The sequence below is a fragment of the Siphateles boraxobius genome, unplaced genomic scaffold (genome assembly GCF_051911475.1).
Source record: "Siphateles boraxobius isolate OS27281-9 unplaced genomic scaffold, OSU_SipBor_1 100, whole genome shotgun sequence".
Taxonomy (NCBI): Eukaryota; Metazoa; Chordata; class Actinopteri; order Cypriniformes; family Leuciscidae; genus Siphateles; species Siphateles boraxobius.
In genome coordinates, this window is record NW_027508701.1 from 1,620,949 (window position 1) to 1,642,809 (window position 21,861).

The following is a 21,861-nucleotide window of genomic DNA, read 5'->3' on the forward strand; positions in this document are numbered from 1 at the left end:
TAAACATATGTAAATATATTATTCACGGAAATGAGCACATTGTTTTTCACAGCTCTAATATATATATATATATTAAAATATATTCATATAATAATTATATATATTAACATATAGACATACCTCACAGATATACACATACTACAGAAATATATGTAGTGAGCACATATAAAGACAACAATGTCACTGTGTTAGATTGCACACCTCGTATCCTAAAATGCTCAGCTGGATGGACACATCTAATGGTTGATTGGTTACTCCTGCTACAGATTTAACCAATGACATGAAGAGAAGAGGGAACCAGACGATGCAGATAAGAGCAAAAATGATGAAGCCACCCATGGTGTATTTCACCACCTTCTTCTTCCTCTGTCCTCGTTGATGAGGGTATTTCTGTGGCCAGAAAACATTCTGAATACAGATGTGATCACTGACACACAAGTTAGAATCTTACAAGTTTCTCAATTTCGATGAGTTGAATCGCATGTGATCAAGGTCAACTGCTGCCCTAGAGCATGACATTACTGTATATTATAATGTCTTTGCAACACTACTTTTGTAATTCTCCTAGGATTGTGAGAGACACTAACATTTAAAAAAAAACAAATTGCTGATAAAGGTATTAGCTGAAGTTTTCAAATGGTAATAAAGTATTTTATTTCTGCGAATTTGGTCTGAGATGGTGGTAGTAAAATCACCTGAACATAGAAACATATTATTATTCTGATAATATTTTTGTAGAATTACAGGTACTGAACCAATGACCTACACTGACTCATGTGCTTAAATGACAATGAACCCAATGCATTAATTTAGAAAGACAATACTGAAGGGAGTGGATTCTGGAATACACTGCTGCCTCAAAGTATATCAAATAAGTGATTATAATCAAGGTATTAATACATTTTTTTCCTTCTAAATATCAAATGAGTTTAATGACTTCTCTAAGCTTATGAGATTTTACTTTTTTATTGATGTTACCAGTGTAATTACTGAAATGTTCTTTTCATGTATTCTCTAATGTCTGTATTTGATATCTGAGTGGTGACTGAGTGCCAGGAATGCAGTAACAGTGCTTGCTCATTTAGCCAGGCTTCCAGAAATAAAATATGGACTCGTTTTGTTTTCAAGCGTTAAAACATATATCTGTTCTTCTTGCTCACCAACACAGCTGTAGCTCAAAAGGGTCATTGGAACCAATAGTTTAAGTTATCATATCTTAGTTAAAACATCTTTAATGTTCTATATTACAGTGTCCTCTCACTAAGAGAAAGAACATTTTATCTGGATGAGTTTCCTGTTTATAGTTAGAGCCCGACCAAATCCAATATTGAAGAAGCTGTGTGTGTGTTAGTATTCTTGGTTACAGGTTAAGGAACAAGTGGCATTATTGGAGATTGACTGACTTGTTTTCTTCGACATGCTGGTGGCTAGACACACAGTCTTGTGACCTTGGAGGCCCACTCGTACCTCTCAGGGTCCTTGTGGCAGCCGTACAGACTATAGAGATGTGCTACTGCCTATCAGTCCATGTGTGGAAAATTACTATGTTTATCTATTTCTTAGCCATTCAGAATCATTCAACCTGAAGCAATGACGTAGCATAGACCTTAATTGTTGTGATCTTTGTAAATGTAAAGGGGGTGGCCTACAAACTCCTTGTGAGTCTTGAAGCCAACTTCTGCCTGATGAAACTGCAAACTATCTTCAATGTATTATAATTATGACTCTTGTCTTAAATTGACTGTACTTCTAACTCCTGGTCTTAATTAATCATATCTGGTCCTTGGGTCTTTAACTGTAAATTGCAAGTTGTCACCTTTTCCGCTTCCCTCCAGCACTTGAGGATAAAGATGTTGGCATAGATGTCCTCCACACAGATCCAGTTAGACAGGCTAAGAGTGGTGTCTGTCCACACCCAGTCCATCACGGCCCTCAACTCAGTCAGGAACGGAACAAACCGGAACCTGTGGAAGTCAAGTCAATTCACCTTCATTTATATAGCGCTTTCAACAATATAGATTGTTTCAAAGCAGCTTTACAGTGATAATAGGAAATTACAGTGACATAGATTGTTTTGGCTTTACAGCAGCTCTAGAATAAAGTTATTGTCCAGCTAAAGTAAGTTTTGATTGATTGATTCACTTCCGTTGCAAAGATCATTAGTTATTAACCTAGGGGCCGCTAACACGACACTGCTCTAACAGAAAACTCTCAATTCAATCCGGCCTGCCCATCCGCACAAAACACTGGCTGGTGGCTCGAGAACGCAAACCCTGAAAAAGGTTCAAGGTGCAAGCCTTGAAAATTTGGGGGGAAAAAAGGTTATCTCCACACAAACCTCAAAAACTCAATCCCACGAAAACACAGACGGCGTGCACATGCGCATCACGTGTTTAGTCCATAGGTATGCACGTTTGAATATTGTGGCGAGGGGGGCGTGGTTTTGCGGAGTCTGTAGCGGGAGGGGGAGGACGGAGCAGAGCGGAGCGTAAGTAGGTCAAGTGCAGATGATGAACACCTGTGTCTGATTTCAGTAATTGGCGTGGAGAGACCGGAAATAAGCCGGTGTGTGAGAGCGAGAGGGGAGAGAGAAACGAGCTGGGACCTCGCGTGTGCTGCTGTGGAAAGAGATTGCAACGAATTCTGAGTTATTATATTTTGGCTGTGCCTGTGCACGGTGAACGCGCTCTGTGCGCACCTGTTTGTTTATTTTTGTGACGTGAATAAAAGTGAAACGTCCCAGCTCAAGCCGACCCCTGTCTTCTTCCTTCCTGTCTGAACTGAACCTTGTCACACTGGTGCCGAAACCCGGGAGGGAAGAAGATCGCCGCCGCCATGCAGACCCCGCCAGCGTCACCATTCGCAGACATAATCCAGTCGCTCGCCGGTCTTCACCAAGAGCAACACCAACAACTGCTGACGATCAAGGAGGAGCAGGACAAACGGTTCGAGGCGCTCCTCCGAGCTCAGCATGAAGACCGCGAGCTACTCCGGAGCTGGGTGGACCGGGAGGTTCGGGCCATCCCCGCATCTAAAGACCATTCACCTCCTCTGCCTCTCAACAAGATGGGATCTCAGGACGACCCAGAGGCGTTCTTGGACCTATTCGAGAAATCGGCAGAGGACCGGGGATGGCCCATGGAGGACTGGCCAATGCGGCTTATCCCTCTGCTGTCTGGGGAAGCGCAGATAGCCGCACACCAACTGCCAGTCCTGAATCTCCTGGTCTACCAGGACCTCAAGCGTGCCATCCTTCAGCGGGTCGGTCGGACCCCGGAGCAACATCGACAGCGGTTCAGGACCCTAACCCTGGACGAGGCCGGCCGACCCTTCGTGATGGCACAGCAGCTCCTGGACTCCTGTCGCAAATGGTTGATGGCCGACGACAGCGACGTCGAGGAGGTGATTGATCGTGTGGTGCTGGAGCAGTTCGTGGCCAGGCTTCCGAAAGGAACTGCGCAGTGGGTTCAGTGCCACCGCCCGGCGTCGCTGGATCAGGCCATCCAGTTGGCGGAGGATCAAATGGTGGCGTGCCCGGGGGTCGGCGACCCCTTACCATCTGCCTCTCTCTCTCACTCTCCTTCTTCTCTCTCTCTTCCCAAACCTGTCCCTTTCCCCAGGTCACGTGGAGGGCTCCCGCCGAAGCCAGCGCCCCGCTGGAGGTCGGGTTATCCGGCGGAGCCAACAGCCACGCCCAGGGCTCCTCCCAGGGGAGGGACCTCGACCCCTGGATTCGTCTCTCCACAACATCCAATGCCGCTCTCTCCACGTCAATCGCTTGACCCGCTTCCTGCCGCCAGGGCGGCGGTAAAGTCTGGGCCGGCCTGTTGGCGCTGTGGGGACCCGGGACACTTCATTGACCGGTGTCCAGTGATGGAGGTGGGGACACTGATCCGGGTCCCCGATGCGCCACAAGCTGCCCCCGATCAGGCTGGCCTATACCAAATACCAGTGAGTATCAAGGGGGGTACATATCAGGCTTTGGTGGATTCAGGATGTAACCAATCCTCCATTCATCCAAGCCTGATTCAACCGAGGGCATTGGATAATAGCCGCATGGTTAAGGTTCGGTGTGTGCACGGGGAAGTGGTGAAGTATCCTATTTTGCCTGTGGATATTCAATTTAGGGGAGAAAAGCATAGAATAGAGGTGGCAGTTAACCAGCACCTCCGGCATCCGATAATTTTGGGTACTAATTGGCCGTTGTTTAATAAATTGTTGGGGTATTTGGTTCGGATGTCTCTTGGGGGAAAAAACCTAAGGATAGGATCGCGGTGGCACAGCTGGGGGAGGCTGATCTGGAACCGCTGGGGTCTGTTTCAGGGGAGCAGAGTGCTCAGGAGCGAACCATCCTCCCTGGGCGTGATGATTTTCCCTTGGAACAGTCCCAGGATGAAACGCTGAAAAATGCATTTGATCAGGTTCGTACCATCGACGGACAGCTTCTTTCTCCTGGCCAACCGCTCTCATATCCTTATTTTGCAATTTTAAAAGATAGGTTGTATCGGGTGACCCAAGATGCCCAGACAAAACAAGATACAACCCAGTTATTGATACCTAAAAGCCGTCGGGAAACGCTTTTCCAGGCGGCTCATTATAATCCTATGCCCGGGCATTTAGGACAGACAGCTACACTAAACCGTCTCATGGCCCGGTTCTTTTGGCCGGGCATTCACGAAAATGTGCGCAGATGGTGCGCGGCATGTCGTGAATGTCAGTTGGTAAATCCACCGGCCACCCCAAAAGCACCATTGTGCCCCCTACCGTTGATGCAGGCCCCCTTCGAACGAATTGGTATGGACCTCATCGGGCCATTAGAACGGTCAGCACGGGGACACCGCTTTGCATTGGTCCTGGTGGACTATGCAACGCGGTATCCTGAAGCAGTGCCGCTCCGCACTATTTCCGCTAAGAGCGTGGCGAGTGCACTGTTTCAACTAATCTCCCGGGTGGGAATTCCGAAGGAAATTCTCACCGATCAGGGCACGGCGTTTATGTCACGTACTATTCGCGAGCTTTACGAGTTGTTGGGCATTAAATCGGTTCGAACCAGCGTCTATCACCCACAAACAGACGGCTTGGTCGAACGGTTTAATCGCACGTTAAAATCCATGATTCGAAAGTTCGTACACGAAGACGCCAAAAATTGGGATAGGTGGTTAGAACCCCTCTTGTTCGCTGTACGGGAGGTCCCACAAGCCTCCACGGGGTTTTCCCCCTTCGAGCTTCTCTATGGACGTCAGCCCCGTGGGGTGCTGGATGTCCTTAGGGAGGCTTGGGAGGACGGACCTTCTGATAGTAAAAACGAAATTCAATATGTCATGGACCTGAGAACAAAACTCCACACTTTGGGGCGGCTGTCAAGGGAGAATTTGTTGCAGGCCCAGGACAGTCAGAGTCGGTTGTACAACAGGGGGGCTAGAGTACGTCAATTTACACCGGGAGATAAAGTGCTTGTGTTACTCCCTACGTCTAGTTCAAAATTACTCGCGAAGTGGCAAGGGCCCTTTGAGGTCAAACGGCGAGTTGGGGATCTCAACTATGAGGTAGCTCGAACGGACAGGGGTGGAGCACATCAAATATACCACCTCAACCTGCTCAAAAAATGGTCGGAGGCAGAATCAGTGATGCTGGCGACGGTAATAAGTGGGGAGGAGGATCTTGGGCCAGAAGTGAATTCAAAATTTCAATCTCTCGCTCTGGCCCCTGGTGGAGAGCACCTCTCACCCTCGCAGCTCACTGATGTCAAATCAATACAAGCAGATTTTGCTGATGTGTTTTCACCCCTTCCTGGTCGAACGAATCTCATTCAGCACCATGTTGAGACTGAGCCGGGAGTGGTTGTTCGCAGCCGGCCGTATAGATTACCGGAACACAAGAAAAAGGTAGTTCAAACTGAATTAGAGGCAATGCTAGAAATGGGAGTGATAGAAGAATCCAACAGTGACTGGGCGAGCCCGATAGTTTTAGTCCCTAAAACGGACGGCTCAGTTCGGTTCTGTGTGGATTACAGGAAGGTGAATGCAGTGTCGAAATTCGACGCATATCCAATGCCTAGAGTTGACGAATTGCTTGATCGACTAGGTGGCGCTCGTTTTTATTCGACACTGGACTTAACCAAGGGTTATTGGCAGATCCCCTTGTCTCCCATGACTAAAGAAAAAACAGCTTTCACAACGCCGTTTGGATTACACCAATTTGTTACTCTTCCGTTCGGGTTGTTCGGGGCTCAAGCCACCTTTCAGCGGTTGATGGACCGACTTCTCCGGCCGCATGCTGCATATGCCGCTGCATATCTCGATGATATTATCATTTATAGTGGCGATTGGCAGCGACATATGCAGCATTTGCGAGCTGTCCTAGAGACGCTGAGAGGGGCGGGGCTCACGGCCAACCCGAAGAAGTGTGCAGTTGGGCGGGTGGAAGTACGATATCTGGGCTTTCACTTGGGTCATGGACAGGTGCGTCCACAAATTGACAAGACGGCAGCAGTTGCGACTTGTCCAAGACCCAAGACCAAAAAGGAGGTTAGACAGTTCCTGGGGCTGGCGGGCTATTACAGAAGGTTTGTACCTAATTTTTCGGACACCGCCAGCCCGCTGACTGATCTAACTAAAAAGGAAGCACCAGATATGGTTCAGTGGACGGAGCGGTGTCAGCAGGCTTTCACCCGCATAAAGGCTGCTCTGTGTGGCGGTCCGCTCTTACATGATCCTGACTTTTCTCTCCCCTTTATTCTGCAGACAGACGCGTCGGACAGGGGGTTGGGCGCCGTACTGTCCCAGGAGGTGGAGGGTGAAGAGCGGCCGGTGCTGTACATCAGTCGCAAGCTCTCTAAGAGAGAGACGAAGTACAGCACCATTGAAAAAGAGTGTTTGGCTATCCGATGGGCTGTTCTCACCCTCCGCTATTACCTCCTGGGGCGGGAGTTCACCCTCTGTTCGGACCACGCTCCCCTGCAGTGGCTCCACCGCATGAAAGATACCAACGCGCGGATCACCCGTTGGTATCTGGCTTTACAACCATTTAAATTTCAGGTGATCCACAGGCCGGGTGTACAGATGGCTGTAGCCGATTTCCTCTCCAGGAGGAGGGGGGGGGAGGCTGCAGTCCGGATGGCTCCCCGGCCTGAGTCGGGCGGTGGGGGTATGTGGCGAGGGGGGCGTGGTTTTGCGGAGTCTGTAGCGGGAGAGGGAGGACGGAGCAGAGCGGAGCGTAAGTAGGTCAAGTGCAGATGATGAACACCTGTGTCTGATTTCAGTAATTGGCGTGGAGAGACCGGATATAAGCCGGCGTGTGAGAGCGAGAGGGGAGAGAGAAACGAGCTGGGACCTCGCGTGTGCTGCTGTGGAAAGAGATCGCAACGAATTCTGAGTTATTATATTTTGGCTGTGCCTGTGCACGGTGAACGCGCTCTGTGCGCACCTGTTTGTTTATTTTTGTGACGTGAATAAAAGTGAAACGTCCCAGCTCAAGCCGACCCCTGTCTTCTTCCTTCCTGTCTGAACTGAACCTTGTCACAAATATATATACGTGCGCAGGCATGTAGTCCTTCTTTACAAACCAACCCTCAACAAACTACTTGTCTGGCCTCAATAATTTATAATACAGAATTATTTATCGCTTCCGCGTAGCCATGTGAACCGGAATTATCCTGACAACGTTTTATCTATACAGAGGTAAAAGGAAGGGAAGGGAAGGAGACCTTCGAAGGGGAGAGACTTGTTGACAATTCAGGACTGCATTGTCGTCGTGTCCAGAAAATGTCTTGGAAGAAACCAGTGGCGTGTTGGTAGAATCCCCATTCGTCGCATCACCTCTGACGTACGATGAGAGTGACCGACTGAAAGGGAACATCTAAGTTACATATGTAACACTTGTTCCCTGAAGGAGGGAACAGAGACATACGTAAGAAGTGATCCGACAATTTGGGATCTCGTTTGAGAGACCAATACACTTCGATTGTAAACTAAACGAGCCAATGGACATAGCCGGACCTTATGACTCAGTCGTACAGTGGAGGTTCAGCAATTGTGGCGACGGGAAATACGTCTTTGTTCCCTTCTTCAGAGAATGAGTGTTACATATGTAACCAAGACGTTCCCTTTCAGTCGGTCACTCTCATCGTACGTCAGATGTGATCAAACGAATGGGGATTCTACCAACACGCTACTGTTGCTGCCCCTTCCAGTGCTTCGCTTGAGTCTCTCGGCCTGCACTCAGTGTTGGGGTGGAAGGTAGCTGCTCTAAGCAGAGAAGTTCAGTCAATGATGTTCCGTCAGACCCACTCAGTGTGACTTATGGGATATCGCTGGGAAAGTGTGTCCGTGAAAGAAAGGGGACGCTGCGGAAGCCCCATCCTGCCCATAGCGGAGGTGAATTTGCTGGTTATGCATATGGACTAGCCAAGCAGGGTAGTGCAAAATATGGCAGTCTCTAGGGTGGTTCCAGCCTAGCTCTAGGGGGTACACCAGCAGAAACGACAGAGCGGACTCTGGCGATGGAAAGACACGGGATCGTCCGCAGAGGAGCCGCACCGTGGAATAATACACATATGGGGTCGTCACAGGGACCACTACATATGGATACCAAGCCTAAAACAGGTTCCACAATGCATACAAGTGTAGGCCTGGCGTCAGACTCACTGCAACATCTGACTGCAGCAGGAGTGACGGAGGAACTCAACAGGGTTAGCCATTTCTGGGGAGCACTACTGGAGCAAATAGAAGCACATTTCTGGCCCAGCAGACGAGAGTGGCAATGCAAGCCGACACTTAAGAACTGGTTCTTTGTTCTACTGGCCACAGGGGGTGAGTATACGGGAACACTCACACTCTCATTGAAGAAGCAACCTCTGACCAGCACCTCATTAAAGGCGCCCACTCTGAAAGCTGTGAAAACAGCTGTTTTGATTGTAAGCTCCTTCGAGAGATCGGGACTACCACTGCTCGCGCTGTTACACCAACACCAACTAGTATAGGCTTCTTTCCAGAAAAGACTCGTCCAGCAGACACTCAAAGAAGATCCTTTGCAGAGCAGGAACATCATTCACTGCTCGGCTCCGAAGCGAAAGACAATATGCACCGGATTGGTGGATTGGTCTCTCAAGCGAGATCCCCATTTGTCGGATCACCTCTGACGTACGTGTAGAGTGACCAACTGAAAGGAACTGCCCATTAGTGAGACAGACACACTAACACTGGTCTAAGATAACAAGTACACAAGCAAATAATCAACGCATCATGCTTCTCTGATTATTTGAGGTATAGAAATGATGCACACAGAATCATTTTCAGGATTCCCTGGTCAGAATACTAATGGCTTGAATTTATGCTCCAGGATTCTAGACTTATTAGGTAATCAGTAATTATAAAAGGAGTTTAGCCTCATTAGACTATTAACTAACTATGACAAATTGTAATGAATTAACAATTAAATAATAATCACAACATTAACATGTGCCTGTGATGTTAGCAACTGTCTGTTTCACTCTTAACATATTATCCCATATTAAATCTTTCTCCTCCATTGAAAAAACCCACAAAACTTTCCGTCTATCCATGTTTTCTCTTTTATACGGTAGAAGGCGCTATTTTGCAACTTCTGAAAGAGTAGAATTAAAATTAAAACAAAGTATTTTTCACTTTAAAATAATAGTCCAGATTAAAAAACGTTTTTCATTCACTTGAAAATAAGATAACTTGAAGTGATTTTCAAGAACTACCAGTAATCTGATATATTATTGTAAAGTATTTCTGAATCCTGAAAGTCATGAATTCATATTTTATTCATATTTACCTATTAATAATGGACCATTATTCTAAACTGTTACCCTTTTCTAACAGTAGACTGTATGACCCTTTGAGGTTGTATTCCTTCTATTGAATATACAGAAACAAATCAGTCATTGTAACTGTCTTACCCTTGAAAGAGGAAGAGGTTGAAGTAGTTGTGGTTCTTGGTAAGAAAATTTCCAAGAACACGGTTAGGGTAGCCACATTTGATCTGGTATGCTGAGAGACCAAAATAGATGCACTTGACAAAGTACCACAGTTGAGCAACTCGATTCCGGTTGAACCTCCTGAAATAAGAAACATTTGAGAAAATTTACATGAACAATTCTAACGGCTTTTTCTCTCAGAGACCACAAGTAATTTAAACTTATTCTAGTAATTTTATACTTTTAAAATACCTTATGTAAAAGAGGAATGCTACTGTATATAGTCTATCGTGGTTGTAACTCTCTATTAGTGTTACTCGATCTTAGTGCTGCATTTGACAATATCGACCATAACATTCATTTGAATAGACTTCAAATGGTCTATTCGGAAAGTCGTAGGACCCCGAAACTCGGCGAGTGCCGTCGTCTCCCGTCCCTGAGTGGGGCCCCCGAGTTTGAGGGCCCTAGCCCCTTTCTAAGCATTTCCTAACCCCCGTTTGTGATGAGTCCATTGATTGTGGATGGTGACTGGACAAAATTACAACGTATTAATTTTTTGTGATGTCCCACTTGGTCCTACGGACACCAAAATTTTATCACGTTTAGAGGGGGACGAGACCTTTACTTTGAGACCACCCACGGCCCCGTGGGCCCCCGGGGGCCAGAGATGTAGATGAAAATACACATTTATCTAAGCGAAAACTGGACGGATCCGGCCGTGGTTGGGCTCTTTGGAACCGTTCAGTTGAGCTGAAAAGAATGATAAAAAAATCATGAATTTCGGCCGTGTTTTCGCGGAGATATTAGCCGAAAACCAGCGGGCGCACTTCAAAATGGCGCTCGCTGATGACGTCACGACCTCGGGAACAAAATCGCTCATATCTCGGGAACGCGAAGACCCAGAGAGCTCAAATTTTGGTGATGAGGTCCCACGGGGGCCCTTACTCGAACCAGGGCGGTGGCGCGCCGCGGGGACGCCCCCTAGCGGATCGCCGTTCGCTGGGGCCCTCGACTTTGAACGGCTATAACTCGGGGACCCGGGCGAGTTGGGCCGGTAAGATCGGAGAAACTTTTTTCTTCTTTCGAAACTTCTTTCGAGAAGATCGGAGAAACTTTTTTTTCCGACCCGAAACCTGTCGGTTTTTTCGGGTCGAGATTTTGAGTTTCTCCAATCTTCTTGAAACTCTGGATTCTGATAGAGGGTGATGGGACTTAGACCTGAGTGCAAAAATGGAGGCTCTAGATCCTTCCTGACCAGAGCTATGGACATCCCACGTAGCATTTATTCAATAGTAAAAAATAGTGGGTTCGTGGTCAGTGGAATTATGGGATGGGACTTGGTGCTACGGACTCTGGGGGGCCCCCTGAGTGCAGTAAAATAGTTTTTATCAAGAAAAAAACTTTTACAAAATTGCCTATCACAGAAACTGTCAGATCCCACGTAGCATTTGTTCCATTGTAAAAAATAGTGGGTTCGTGGTCAGTGGAATTATGGGATGGGACTTGGGAGGCCCCTGAGTGCAGTAAAATGGTTTTCATCATGACAGCAACTTTAGTTCAAATGTCTATCAGAGAAACTGTCCCAATCCCCATTCAATCGATGGCAGGTGGGATTGTGTCCGTTTGCAGCTTATTGCATGAAGGCCGGGGTTAGTACTTTTCAAAAATAGTGGGTTATTGGACAAATAGTGGCTTCGTGGACAGTGGAATTATGGGATGGCACTGGGTGCTATGGACTCTGGGTGGCCTGCAGAGTGCAGTCAAATAGTTACCATCATGACAGGAACTTTAATTCAAATGTCTATCAAAGAAACTGTCTGATTATCCCCATTCAATCGATGGCAGGTGGGATTGTGTCCGTTTGCAGCTTATTGCATGAAGGCCGGGGTTAGTACTTTTCAAATTGGACAAATAGTGGCTTCGTGGACAGTGGAATTATGGGATGGCACTGGGTGCTATGGACTCTGGGTGGCCTGCTGAGTGCAGTCAAATAGTTACCATCATGACAGGACCTTTAATTCAAATGTCTATCAAATAAACTGTCTGAATATCCCCATTCAATCGATGGCAGGTGGGATTGTGTCCGATTGCAGCTTATTGCATGAAGGCCGGGGTTAGTACTTTTCAAAAATAGTGGGTAATTGGACAAATAGTGGCTTTGTGGACAGTGGAATTATGGGATGGTACTGGGTGCTATGGACTCTGGGTGGCCTGCAGAGTGCAGTAAAATGGTTTTCATCATGACAGCAACTTTAATTCAAATGTCTATCAAAGAAACTGTCTGAATATCCCCATTCAATCGATGGCAGGTGGGATTGTGTCCGTTTGCATATTGTCTGTGTGTTGTTTGTTTGGGATTGCAGCATGCCCAGTCAGCTCTCGAGGGGGCTGATTGTGAGCATTGCGAGCGTTTTCCCATTAAGAACGCTCCGCTCCCGCCGATCACTCTTCGAGGAGAGTGGTTCGGTTCGCGCTCCCCACGGCTCGGGTCCCGCTTCTGTCGAGGCAGAGCGGCGGCGCCTGTCGTGGGGATCGCAAATGGATCTGTCAGCGGGGTTTGAGACGGGCTCTGCCTTATCTCAGCCTTTACCTGCCAGTTCCAGTGCCTCAGTTCCGGGTGTGGAAGCACGCATTGCGGTTTCTTCCCCCCAGGCTGTGGCACCAATACTGCAGCTATCCAGTTCTGAGGAGCTGGAAGTTGTCAGTATTGAGACAGGGGATGTTGAGGACTCGTCACCTCATTCCCCTGAACACGAGGAGCTTATGGAGGTGCTCACTCGTGCTGTGTCAAAACTAAGCATTGAGTGGCCAGCTGTTAGGCAGGACTATGTTTCTAAAAGCAAGCTTGACGAACGATTTTTGCCTTCCCGCGTTCAGCCTCCACGGCGGTGCCTTCCGTTTCTTCCCGATCTCCACACCGAGGTGTCGAGGTCGTGGAAGAGACCCGCCTCTTATCGTGTGTTTAGCCCCCAGACTTCCACATATTCTAATATATCGGGGGCTAAGTTATGTGGTTATGGGGCGATGCCCAAGGCGGAGGAGACTCTAGCTAGCCATCTTTCTGCTGAGTCTTCCTCGTCTCTTAAGAAACCAGCTTTACCCACCAAGCCTCTCAGAAATACTTCGGCTCTGGTGGGTAAGGCTTATTCGGCGGCTGGTCAGGCTTCGGCGTGTCTGCACACGATGTCAATATTGCAGGCATACCAAGCCGATCTTTTAAAAGATATGAGTGAGAGTGAGGAGGTCAGCACTGACGTGGTTCGAGAACTGCGTCAGGCTGCACATTTATCTCTGCGTGCCACCAGGGAACCAACTAAACTAATGGGCCGTTCTATGCCAGCCCTGGTGGCCGCAGAGAGACACTTGTGGCTTAATCTGTCTGATATGAAGGATAAAGAGAAAGCTTTTCTTTTGGATGCTCCACTTTCTCCATTTGGTTTATTCGGTGACGCGGTAAACACGGTCATAGATAAATTTCAGGAAGAAAAGAAACAAGCTGCAGCTTTTCAAAAATTCCTCCCACTTAAAGTTCATGTCCCAGGGTCTGCTGGGCGAGGGCAGACCAAGCCGTCGACTAGCTCCTCACATAGGGCGCAACAAAGGCAGAGTGTCGAGTCTCGGGGCCCCCCTTCTAAACGGTGGGAACAGACGCGACAGTCTCAGGCGAAGCCTTCTAGTGGTAAAACTGATCTGAGGACAGTCATTATGGCTAGGAAGGCTTCGTCTAAGAAGTCCTGACGCCACTGGTGTCAGGATGCTGTGGGTGGTCCCCACCGTGAGAGGGAGGTGTTCACCGCTTCAGACGGTGCCCGTTCTCTCACGGTGCCCTCAGGGGTCCCTTCTGCCAACCCCGCCTTCGTGTCGGGGCGCAGACGGGCCCAGCGAGCGCTTTCCCGAGGGACGCTCGCCCCCTCTGAGGAGGGGTTTAGAGCAGTCAGACCAGTCGTCCCCTGCCGGTGCGCCGTTACAGGTCGCTGTGTCTGCTGCTCAAAATATTCCAGAGGCCAGCCTCGAGAGGCTGGTACCCTTAGTAGATTTTCTGGCAGAGTGGAAAAGTCTTCCAAAAATATTTCAGTGGGTTCTGCATTCGATGGAAAGGGTTCATGCCATTCAGTTCAGATCTCCTCCTCCTCGATTCAACGGGGTCCTGCCCACCGTGGTGGGCCCCGAGCAGGCTCTGGTAATGGAACAAGAGGTGAAAACGCTCCTTCAAAAGGAGGCTATAGAACGGGTTCCTCCTCCCAGCGAGGAGTCAGGTTATTACAGCGATATTTCATCGTTCCAAAGAAGGATGGGGGGTTGCGTCCAATTTTAGATCTGCGCCTATTAAATCGTGCTGTAGCCAAGCTCAAATTCAAGATGCTTACGCTAAAGCAAATCGTGTCACAAATCAGGTCCGAGGACTGGTTTGTCACGATAGATCTGAAGTACGCATACTTCCACATCTCCATCCTTCCGCAACACAGGAAGTTCCTGAGGTTCGCTTTCGGGGGCGAAGCGTACCAATATCGTGTTCTTCCGTTTGGCCTAGCTTTATCTCCCCGCACGTTCACGAAGTGCATGGACGCAGCGCTAGTCCCGCTGCGGCTCCAGGGCATTCGTATACTGAACTACATAGACAATTGGTTGATTCTCGCTCAATCGCAGCAGCAAGCGGCTCGGCATCGAGATGTCGTCCTCGCACACATCAAAAAATTGGGGTTGAGGCTGAATGCCAAAAAGAATGTTCTATCTCCATCACAGATAACATCCTTTCTGGGGGTACTATGGGATTCTGTGGCAATGCGGGCTCGCCTGTCGCCTGCCCGCATCGCTTCGATTCTCTCAGCTGTAAAAAAGAGTAAAGCTAGGCCAGTTGCTCACTGTAAAGCAGTTCCAGAGACTACTGGGTCTGATGGCAGCAGCGTCCAGTGTTATACCCTGCGGCCTGCTGTACATGAGACCATTACGGTGGTGGCTCAGGACCAAGGGGTTCTCCCCGAGGGGAAACCCCCTCCGCGTGATCAAAGTTACGCGGAGTTGTCTCCGTGCTCTGGTCATGTGGAGGGATCCTTGGTTTCTGTCCCAGGGACCTGTGTTGGGAGCTCTTTGTCGTCGTGTAACGCTAACGACAGATGCTTCCCTCACAGGCTGGGGGGCGATCATGAGTGGTCGCCCAGCCCAGGGTCTGTGGCAGGACCATAATCGATTTTGGCATATAAATTGTCTAGAGATGTTGGCAGTGTTTCAGGCTCTGAAGCACTTCCTGCCAGACCTGAGAGGTCATCATGTTCTTGTCCGGTCCGACAACACATCAGTGGTCTCTTACATAAACCATCAGGGGGGTCTGCACTCTCGCCCGTTATACAATCTGGCTCGCCGGATCCTTCTATGGTCCCAGGGGAAGCTTCTCTCATTGAGGGCGATTTATCATCCGGGGTATTTAAATCGGGGAGCGGACATCCTGTCTAGGCAGGGGCCGAGGCCCGGGGAATGGAGACTCCACCCCGAGGTGGTGGAGCTCCTTTGGATGCAGTATGGTCGTGCCAAGGTAGACCTATTTGCGTCCAGGGAGAAATCACACTGTCCACTGTTGTTTTCTCTCAGTCATCCAGCCCCGCTGGGGTTGGACGCTATGGTGCAGGCGTGGCCGAGGTCACGCCTGTACGCCTTTCCCCCGATTGCTCTGCTCCCAGGAGTTCTGGAGAGGGTTCGCCGGGACGGGGTCAGTCTATTATTGGTAGCCCTGTTTTGGCCGGCCCGAGTATGGTTCACGGACCTAGTGTCTCTTCTAGACGGCTCTCCTCTGGAGATTCCGATCAGGAGGGACCTTCTCTCTCAGGCGAGCGGGTTGATACTTCACCCCCGCCCAGAGTTGTGGAAGCTATGGGCTTGGCCTCTGAGGGGGCCCAGCTCGTAGGGGCTGGTCTCTCAACCGAGGTTGTTGAGACCATCCTTCATTCCAGAGCTCCTTCCACGAGGAGGTTATATCCCTTGAATTGGAGGCTCTTCACTTCTTGGTGTGGAGAACACCTGTTGGACCCAGTTAACTGCCCAGTGGGTGCAGTGCTGCAGTTCCTGCAGGAGCGTTTCTCCTCAGGGCTATCCCCCGCCACACTAAAGGTGTATGTGGCGGCACTTGCTGCTTACCATGTCCCTTTCAGTGGAGTCTCTCTGGGGAGACACCCATTTATAACTCGCTTTCTTCGTGGTACTTTGAGGCTGAGGCCTGTAGTCCGCACGAGGGTGCCAGCATGGGACTTAGCTATCGCCCTAGAAGGTCTTTCCCTAGCTCCCTTTGAGCCTACTGAAGAAGTTGCTGATAAGTTTATTACTTTGAAGACTATTTTTCTCCTTGCCATTTCTTCTCTTAAGAGAATCGGAGATATTCAGGCTCTCTCGGTTGCTCCTTCATGTTTGGAGTTTTCACCTGGGATGGTGAAGGCTTTTCTCCACCCCAGGCCAGGTTATGTCCCTAAGGTTCCTACCAATGTGGCCAGACCTATAGTTCTGCAGGCCTTCTGTCCTCCTCCTTTTACATCATCTGATCAGGAAAAACTTAATCTGCTCTGCCCTGTTCGGGCTTTAGATGCTTACGTACACAGAGCTGCCCTGTGGAGAAAATCAGAACAGCTGTTCGTTTGTTTTGGACCACCTAAGAAGGGGTCCCCAGTGTCTAAGCAGAGGATGAGCAAGTGGGTGGTTGAGGCCATCTCACTTGCCTATGAGTCGGTTGGTCAGCCTTCACCTTTGGCTGTCCGAGCTCACTCTACCAGGAGTATGGCGGCTTCCAAAGCCTTATTGTCAGGAGTCTCCCTCCAGGACGTTTGTGATGCAGCAGGCTGGTCCTCACCGCATACTTTCGTCAGGTTTTATGACCTAGACCTCAGCTCCACCCCTGGGGCGCAGGTGCCTTCGGCTGAATTTAATCTTTGATTCACACAGTCGGTCACTTGCTCTTATGGCGACGTGGGTATTAGCGTTCCCGCAGCGTTTCACACAGCTCGACGTTCCTGAAAGGGAACGTCCCGGGTTACGTATGTAACCCTAGTTCCCTGAAGGAACGAGACGCTGCGTGTCGTTGCCATACTCCCTGCATTCCCTTGATCGACTTGCTTCAGACTTTTTCCAGAAGCTGTCGCCATTGTGTTCAGGGGTGTGCTTTATAGTTTCCTGGTCGATGACGTCACTCGTGACGTTCCGTCTCGCCATTGGGCTGATTCCATACGTGCTTCATGACGCACAACGCAAGAGGCGTTTCCGCAGCGTTTCACACAGCGTCTCGTTCCTTCAGGGAACTAGGGTTACATACGTAACCCGGGACGTTTTCTCCAGAGCGGCTATATATATATATATATATATATATATATATATATATATATATATATATATATATATAAATTCCAATTAATAACTTTTCTACAACAAAAATTAACCATCACTGAACTTACTTAAAATGGACTGTGATGCTATTTTCTTCTTGAAAGAAACTTTGTTGCATTATTTATCTGTTATCTCTGTAAAGCTGCTTTGAAACAATCTGTATTGTAAAAAGTGCTATTTAAGTAAATTGAGATAGTAGATTTGTCTGATCTTTCAGGGGTGTAGTAAGGGTCCTGCTTCACAAGTTCTAGTCAGGAAGATCTGGCATGTACTAAATTAATTTCTCATGATATGGCCCTTTTGGACACACCGGTTTCACAAATACGACAAAGACTGATACCTTCATTTGAGTAAAAGATAGTGATGATACAAATAAATCAACTGTTGAAGGCATGAGGCATTAAGGAGTTGTAGCCCATATGTTTCGTCTGTTGTCTCGGTCAAGAAAAAGGATGGTATTCAGTCATTTAGGAATTTTTGTTTGTTAATTGTATTTTGTTGTTGTTTACATGTTATTTTCAAACCAGAGTGTTAGTGTTGCAGCTTGTAGAACAAGTTTAAAAAAGTTTGTTTGGCTTGGCTTAAGTCCAATTTTTTTAATTACATGTGTGTCAATGAAAGATTGTGAGTTGCTAAAAATAAGGGGTGGAATTCAAAACTTCTTTGTAAGTCCAAAAACAGCTTTTATTGAAACCAAGCTGCTAAAGTGGTTCATTTCATATTTTTGACTCAGTATGGGGTCATAGTGCAATGAAAGACCGCATCTGCTGAAATAAATTCATAGCCTACTTCTACATCATTCATTTTAATCATTGCCTCTATAGTCCAGCCTAGCGATTCACGCATGTAGTAGGAGGTGAGTAAATCCGAGAGAGACGCAAACACAGGATTACTACAGCAACAAAACGAAAGAGATGCATTCGAGGATTACAAGGCGTTGTGCAGTGACAGTCTTTGCATTGCCTTTTCTGTGATCCTAACAATCCCTGCCATGTGAAGTTTGACGGATTAAGAGCTTTGCGTATTGTAATGGACTGAATTAGGATGCACTTCATAGAGTAACTTTAGACTGTGATAATGTGTGTCATTGTACTGTAGAAAGCACTTCCCGATGCAGAACTTCAGTGGGTGAGAGAGAAAGAAAATGTGCATTTGATGAAGAAAAAATTTGGATGAGATGCGAGTAGGACAATCATTAGTCAGTTTTATTGGGTTTTTTTTTTCAGAAGCTCATTGTTCAAGAGCCCGCCCCACCAACTGCCTCCAGATAGATGGAAGTGATTTTAGGACTATTTCAGCAAGGAGATGGGTCAGTGTGGCTGTTCACACTCCCAGTGTCTTTGCATCAGGTTTGGTGTGAAACGGTCTTAACTTGTTTTGATCATTACATAACTATACTTCCATTTGTGTAATTTCATAAAATGTTGATAATAGTAACAATAAAATATACATAATTGTAGTCAAACTTTGATTATCTTTTTCATTGATTAACAGTTCTTCAGTTATTGCTCACCTCTCTGTAACACCAGGTAGTATGAAGAACATCCAGAAGTGGATCCCAAATACAAGCACTACCTGGAAAACACACTTCCCAAGGAGAGTTTTACGGAGATAGAGTGCTCGGTCCACAATCATGGTACTGAACTGGATGAGAAGCATGACAAGGAAAGCCTCAGGAACCTGGTCTTCTGACAGTGACTCTGTTATATCGGCGGCCGCGCTGTGCTTCTGTATTATAAACAAACACAGAAAAACAGATGAGCAAGTTTGTTGGTGGTCACATCTCAACAATGAAGTTCAGCATGCTCCAATGTCCAAATAGGAGTCTTGGACACTTTAGCATATTTATCTACCAGCCGGGGGTCTTTCATTCACAAAACACTGCTAATGTTTTGTTGCATAATGCATTTAATAGTAAATGATGAAATGTATCTGTTTTGCTATTATGCTATTCCTATCTTTATGAAAGTTCACAATGTTGTTAAAGATGGAATATAACACAGATAAATATTAAATATTTTTTGTCAGGTTATTAATTATTAATGATTGTTAATTATTATTAAAAACTCAAACTCCTTTCAAGGCGTCTCTATTGTTGCATTTAGATCATGTCATAATTATTAGATGACAACTTTTTTTAATCTGAATTATTTTCTATATCATTACTACCAACGCCGCAATTAATCTGACCACGGTAGTATAGAGGTTGTGTGGTACAAGTCGGTACAAATTTCTACTATAAAGTAGCTCTCCAGTGTGTTTGTGTTTTTACTCCTGGACGTCTGATCTCGATGGACTGAACAGAAGAAATGAACCCATGTCAAAGAAGGCGGAGTCACAGCGCCACATCTACACATTATAAAATCGCACAAACCAATGGTAGTTTGAAGGTATTTACCAGCCGGAGCCAACTTTTCCAGAATTTTGAAACCAACTTTGTTTTTGGCCTGATTTTGTTGGAAATAACTTCACCTCAGTTTTGTTCTTCAATTTCGCTTTGAAAATATACCGTAAATAGTAGACCATCCAGGGACTTTTTGCATACACTAATATAACTAAATTAAATTGAAGAGTGACTAAACATTATTGTGGGATTGTGAGAGCACTTCTAATACTTACTCCAAAAGCCCAATATCCAAATATAATGACGATGAAGTTCACCACATCTATCAGAAACATCAGCGCATACACATCACACACAGGGCTGTACTCGGGGTGAATGATGTCATAGAAGAATTGCCTTATGGGTAAGTATATGTGTAGAGCACTGAAAAGAAAAAAGAAAGTTTTAAATGAGCAGTAGTATTATTATTGCATTGTTTTAATATGGCAGTGTTCCACACAAATATCTTTCTAAAATGCTGTTATTTGGAAGTACAGAATAGACATATAAATCAATACAGACTAACAATCAATGCAGATGAAATGGCAATTGTGTAAACAAGTGATTGGTGAGCATATTTGCCGTGACTGAGCAGCAGAGGAGATTCTGTTTGTGTTGCTGACCACCAGAGACAGTACTTGGCACTAGATATTCATTAGCTGGATAGAACACATACAAAAATACTCACTAACGTAAGCCGAAGTTACGGTGTACATAAGTTGCAGTGACTCTACTCAGCCTCTGTGTCTTTCTTGTTTCATAGAGGTCATGTCAGGTAGATAGTTACTCAGATATCACTATATTTAATTGTGTTGCACTGTTGTTTAACAAAATACTGATTGTTCAGCTGACAAAAAGTCTTTCCGAAAAACTTTCAATAGACAAAATCCATAAAACGCTTTTAAAAGTTGTAAGTTGTGAAAATACAGTATCTGCTATTGTAGAGACTGTATGTCTATCCCTCACAGCCTCGTTTTCATTTGCATTAAATTCAATATGGTGTCTAACATGACTAAGGTCGATGTCCCAGGCCATGGTCTCCTTAACTTCTGGTTGTCTGGTCAAATTATTTTTAGTTATATAGCACTTTACAAAATGCACGTTGTTTCAAAATAACTTTACAGAAAATGTCTAAGTTACTAATGTAACCCCTATTCCCTGAAGGAGGGAACAGATTTTTTTAAAATTTGATTTATTAGACAGTAACAGAAATAAATGCATAACAAGATGTAGTAACCTTATACATTTATCAGAGCTGTCGAGGATGACACAAGAAAGTTACAAAAAAAATGCCATTGTGGTCCTCGTTATAGTCTGATAAAGATGGGCAGGCAAGCTACAGATGACTAAAAAGTACCCTGCACACTCAACCACATCTAAATACAAAATAAAATAAACACAAATATTTACAGTACAATTATAAATATTTCTTAAGACTACATAAAAAAAACTAAATCTAATTAGCATTTAGTAACCATTCACCACATGCTCGATTAAAACAGCGATCTGACTGGCTTAACTTAATCTCAACTGGGAGTTTGTTCCATTCCATTGCTGCCATGTACAAAAAGGTGTTTTGCCCAGAACAGCTCTTAAATCAACAAGGTACTATGTCTGTGGCACTGCCTCTAGGTGAGTAGCTATGAGAGTTCCTAATAAGCTTAAAATAATCTTTAGCGGAGACATTAATGTCAGTGACTGGCGAATTGGCATCCCTTGGAAGACACCACAAGTGTTGCCCCATCCAGCGCCCTGAGCAAGCCGTCTGGTCCCCCGTACCTTCTGGGGTGGAAGTAGGACAGGGCTGTGCACAGAGAATGTCAATCACTGATGTTCCATTTACCCTGTACAGCGAGACTATTGGATAACACTGAGAAAGCGAGCCCAATCCCACTGGAAAAGGAAAGCTAAGGAGACCACATCCTGCCCATAGGGAGGTAACGTGGAGTTACACAAATTGACTGACCACTAGGGTAGTACTGCATATGGAACATCTCTGTGGTAGATTCCGTCTAGTTTAGGGGTGAAGTCAACACTGTTACAGAGATGGCAGAGTCGACTCTCACGAGGGAAAGACACAGGCTCAACAGGGAAGATATACGTGGACAATAGAGGGAATGCGCGTGATGTCACCGTCAGCTGGAGTGATTGAGGCCACGCCCACTGAGTGGCAAAA

At 46.5% G+C, this 21,861-nt stretch overlaps 1 protein-coding gene across 1 annotated transcript in view; it reads right to left on the bottom strand.

Annotated features, from left to right (window-relative positions):
* Positions 1 to 21,861, bottom strand: part of LOC143747042 (piezo-type mechanosensitive ion channel component 2) — a 148,781-nt gene that overhangs the window by 7,991 nt on the left and 118,929 nt on the right. Inside the window, 5 exon segments of the mRNA XM_077239493.1 lie at positions 202 to 390; positions 1,817 to 1,964; positions 9,923 to 10,081; positions 18,816 to 19,030; positions 19,922 to 20,069. Coding sequence (XP_077095608.1) covers positions 202 to 390; positions 1,817 to 1,964; positions 9,923 to 10,081; positions 18,816 to 19,030; positions 19,922 to 20,069 — 859 coding nt within the window.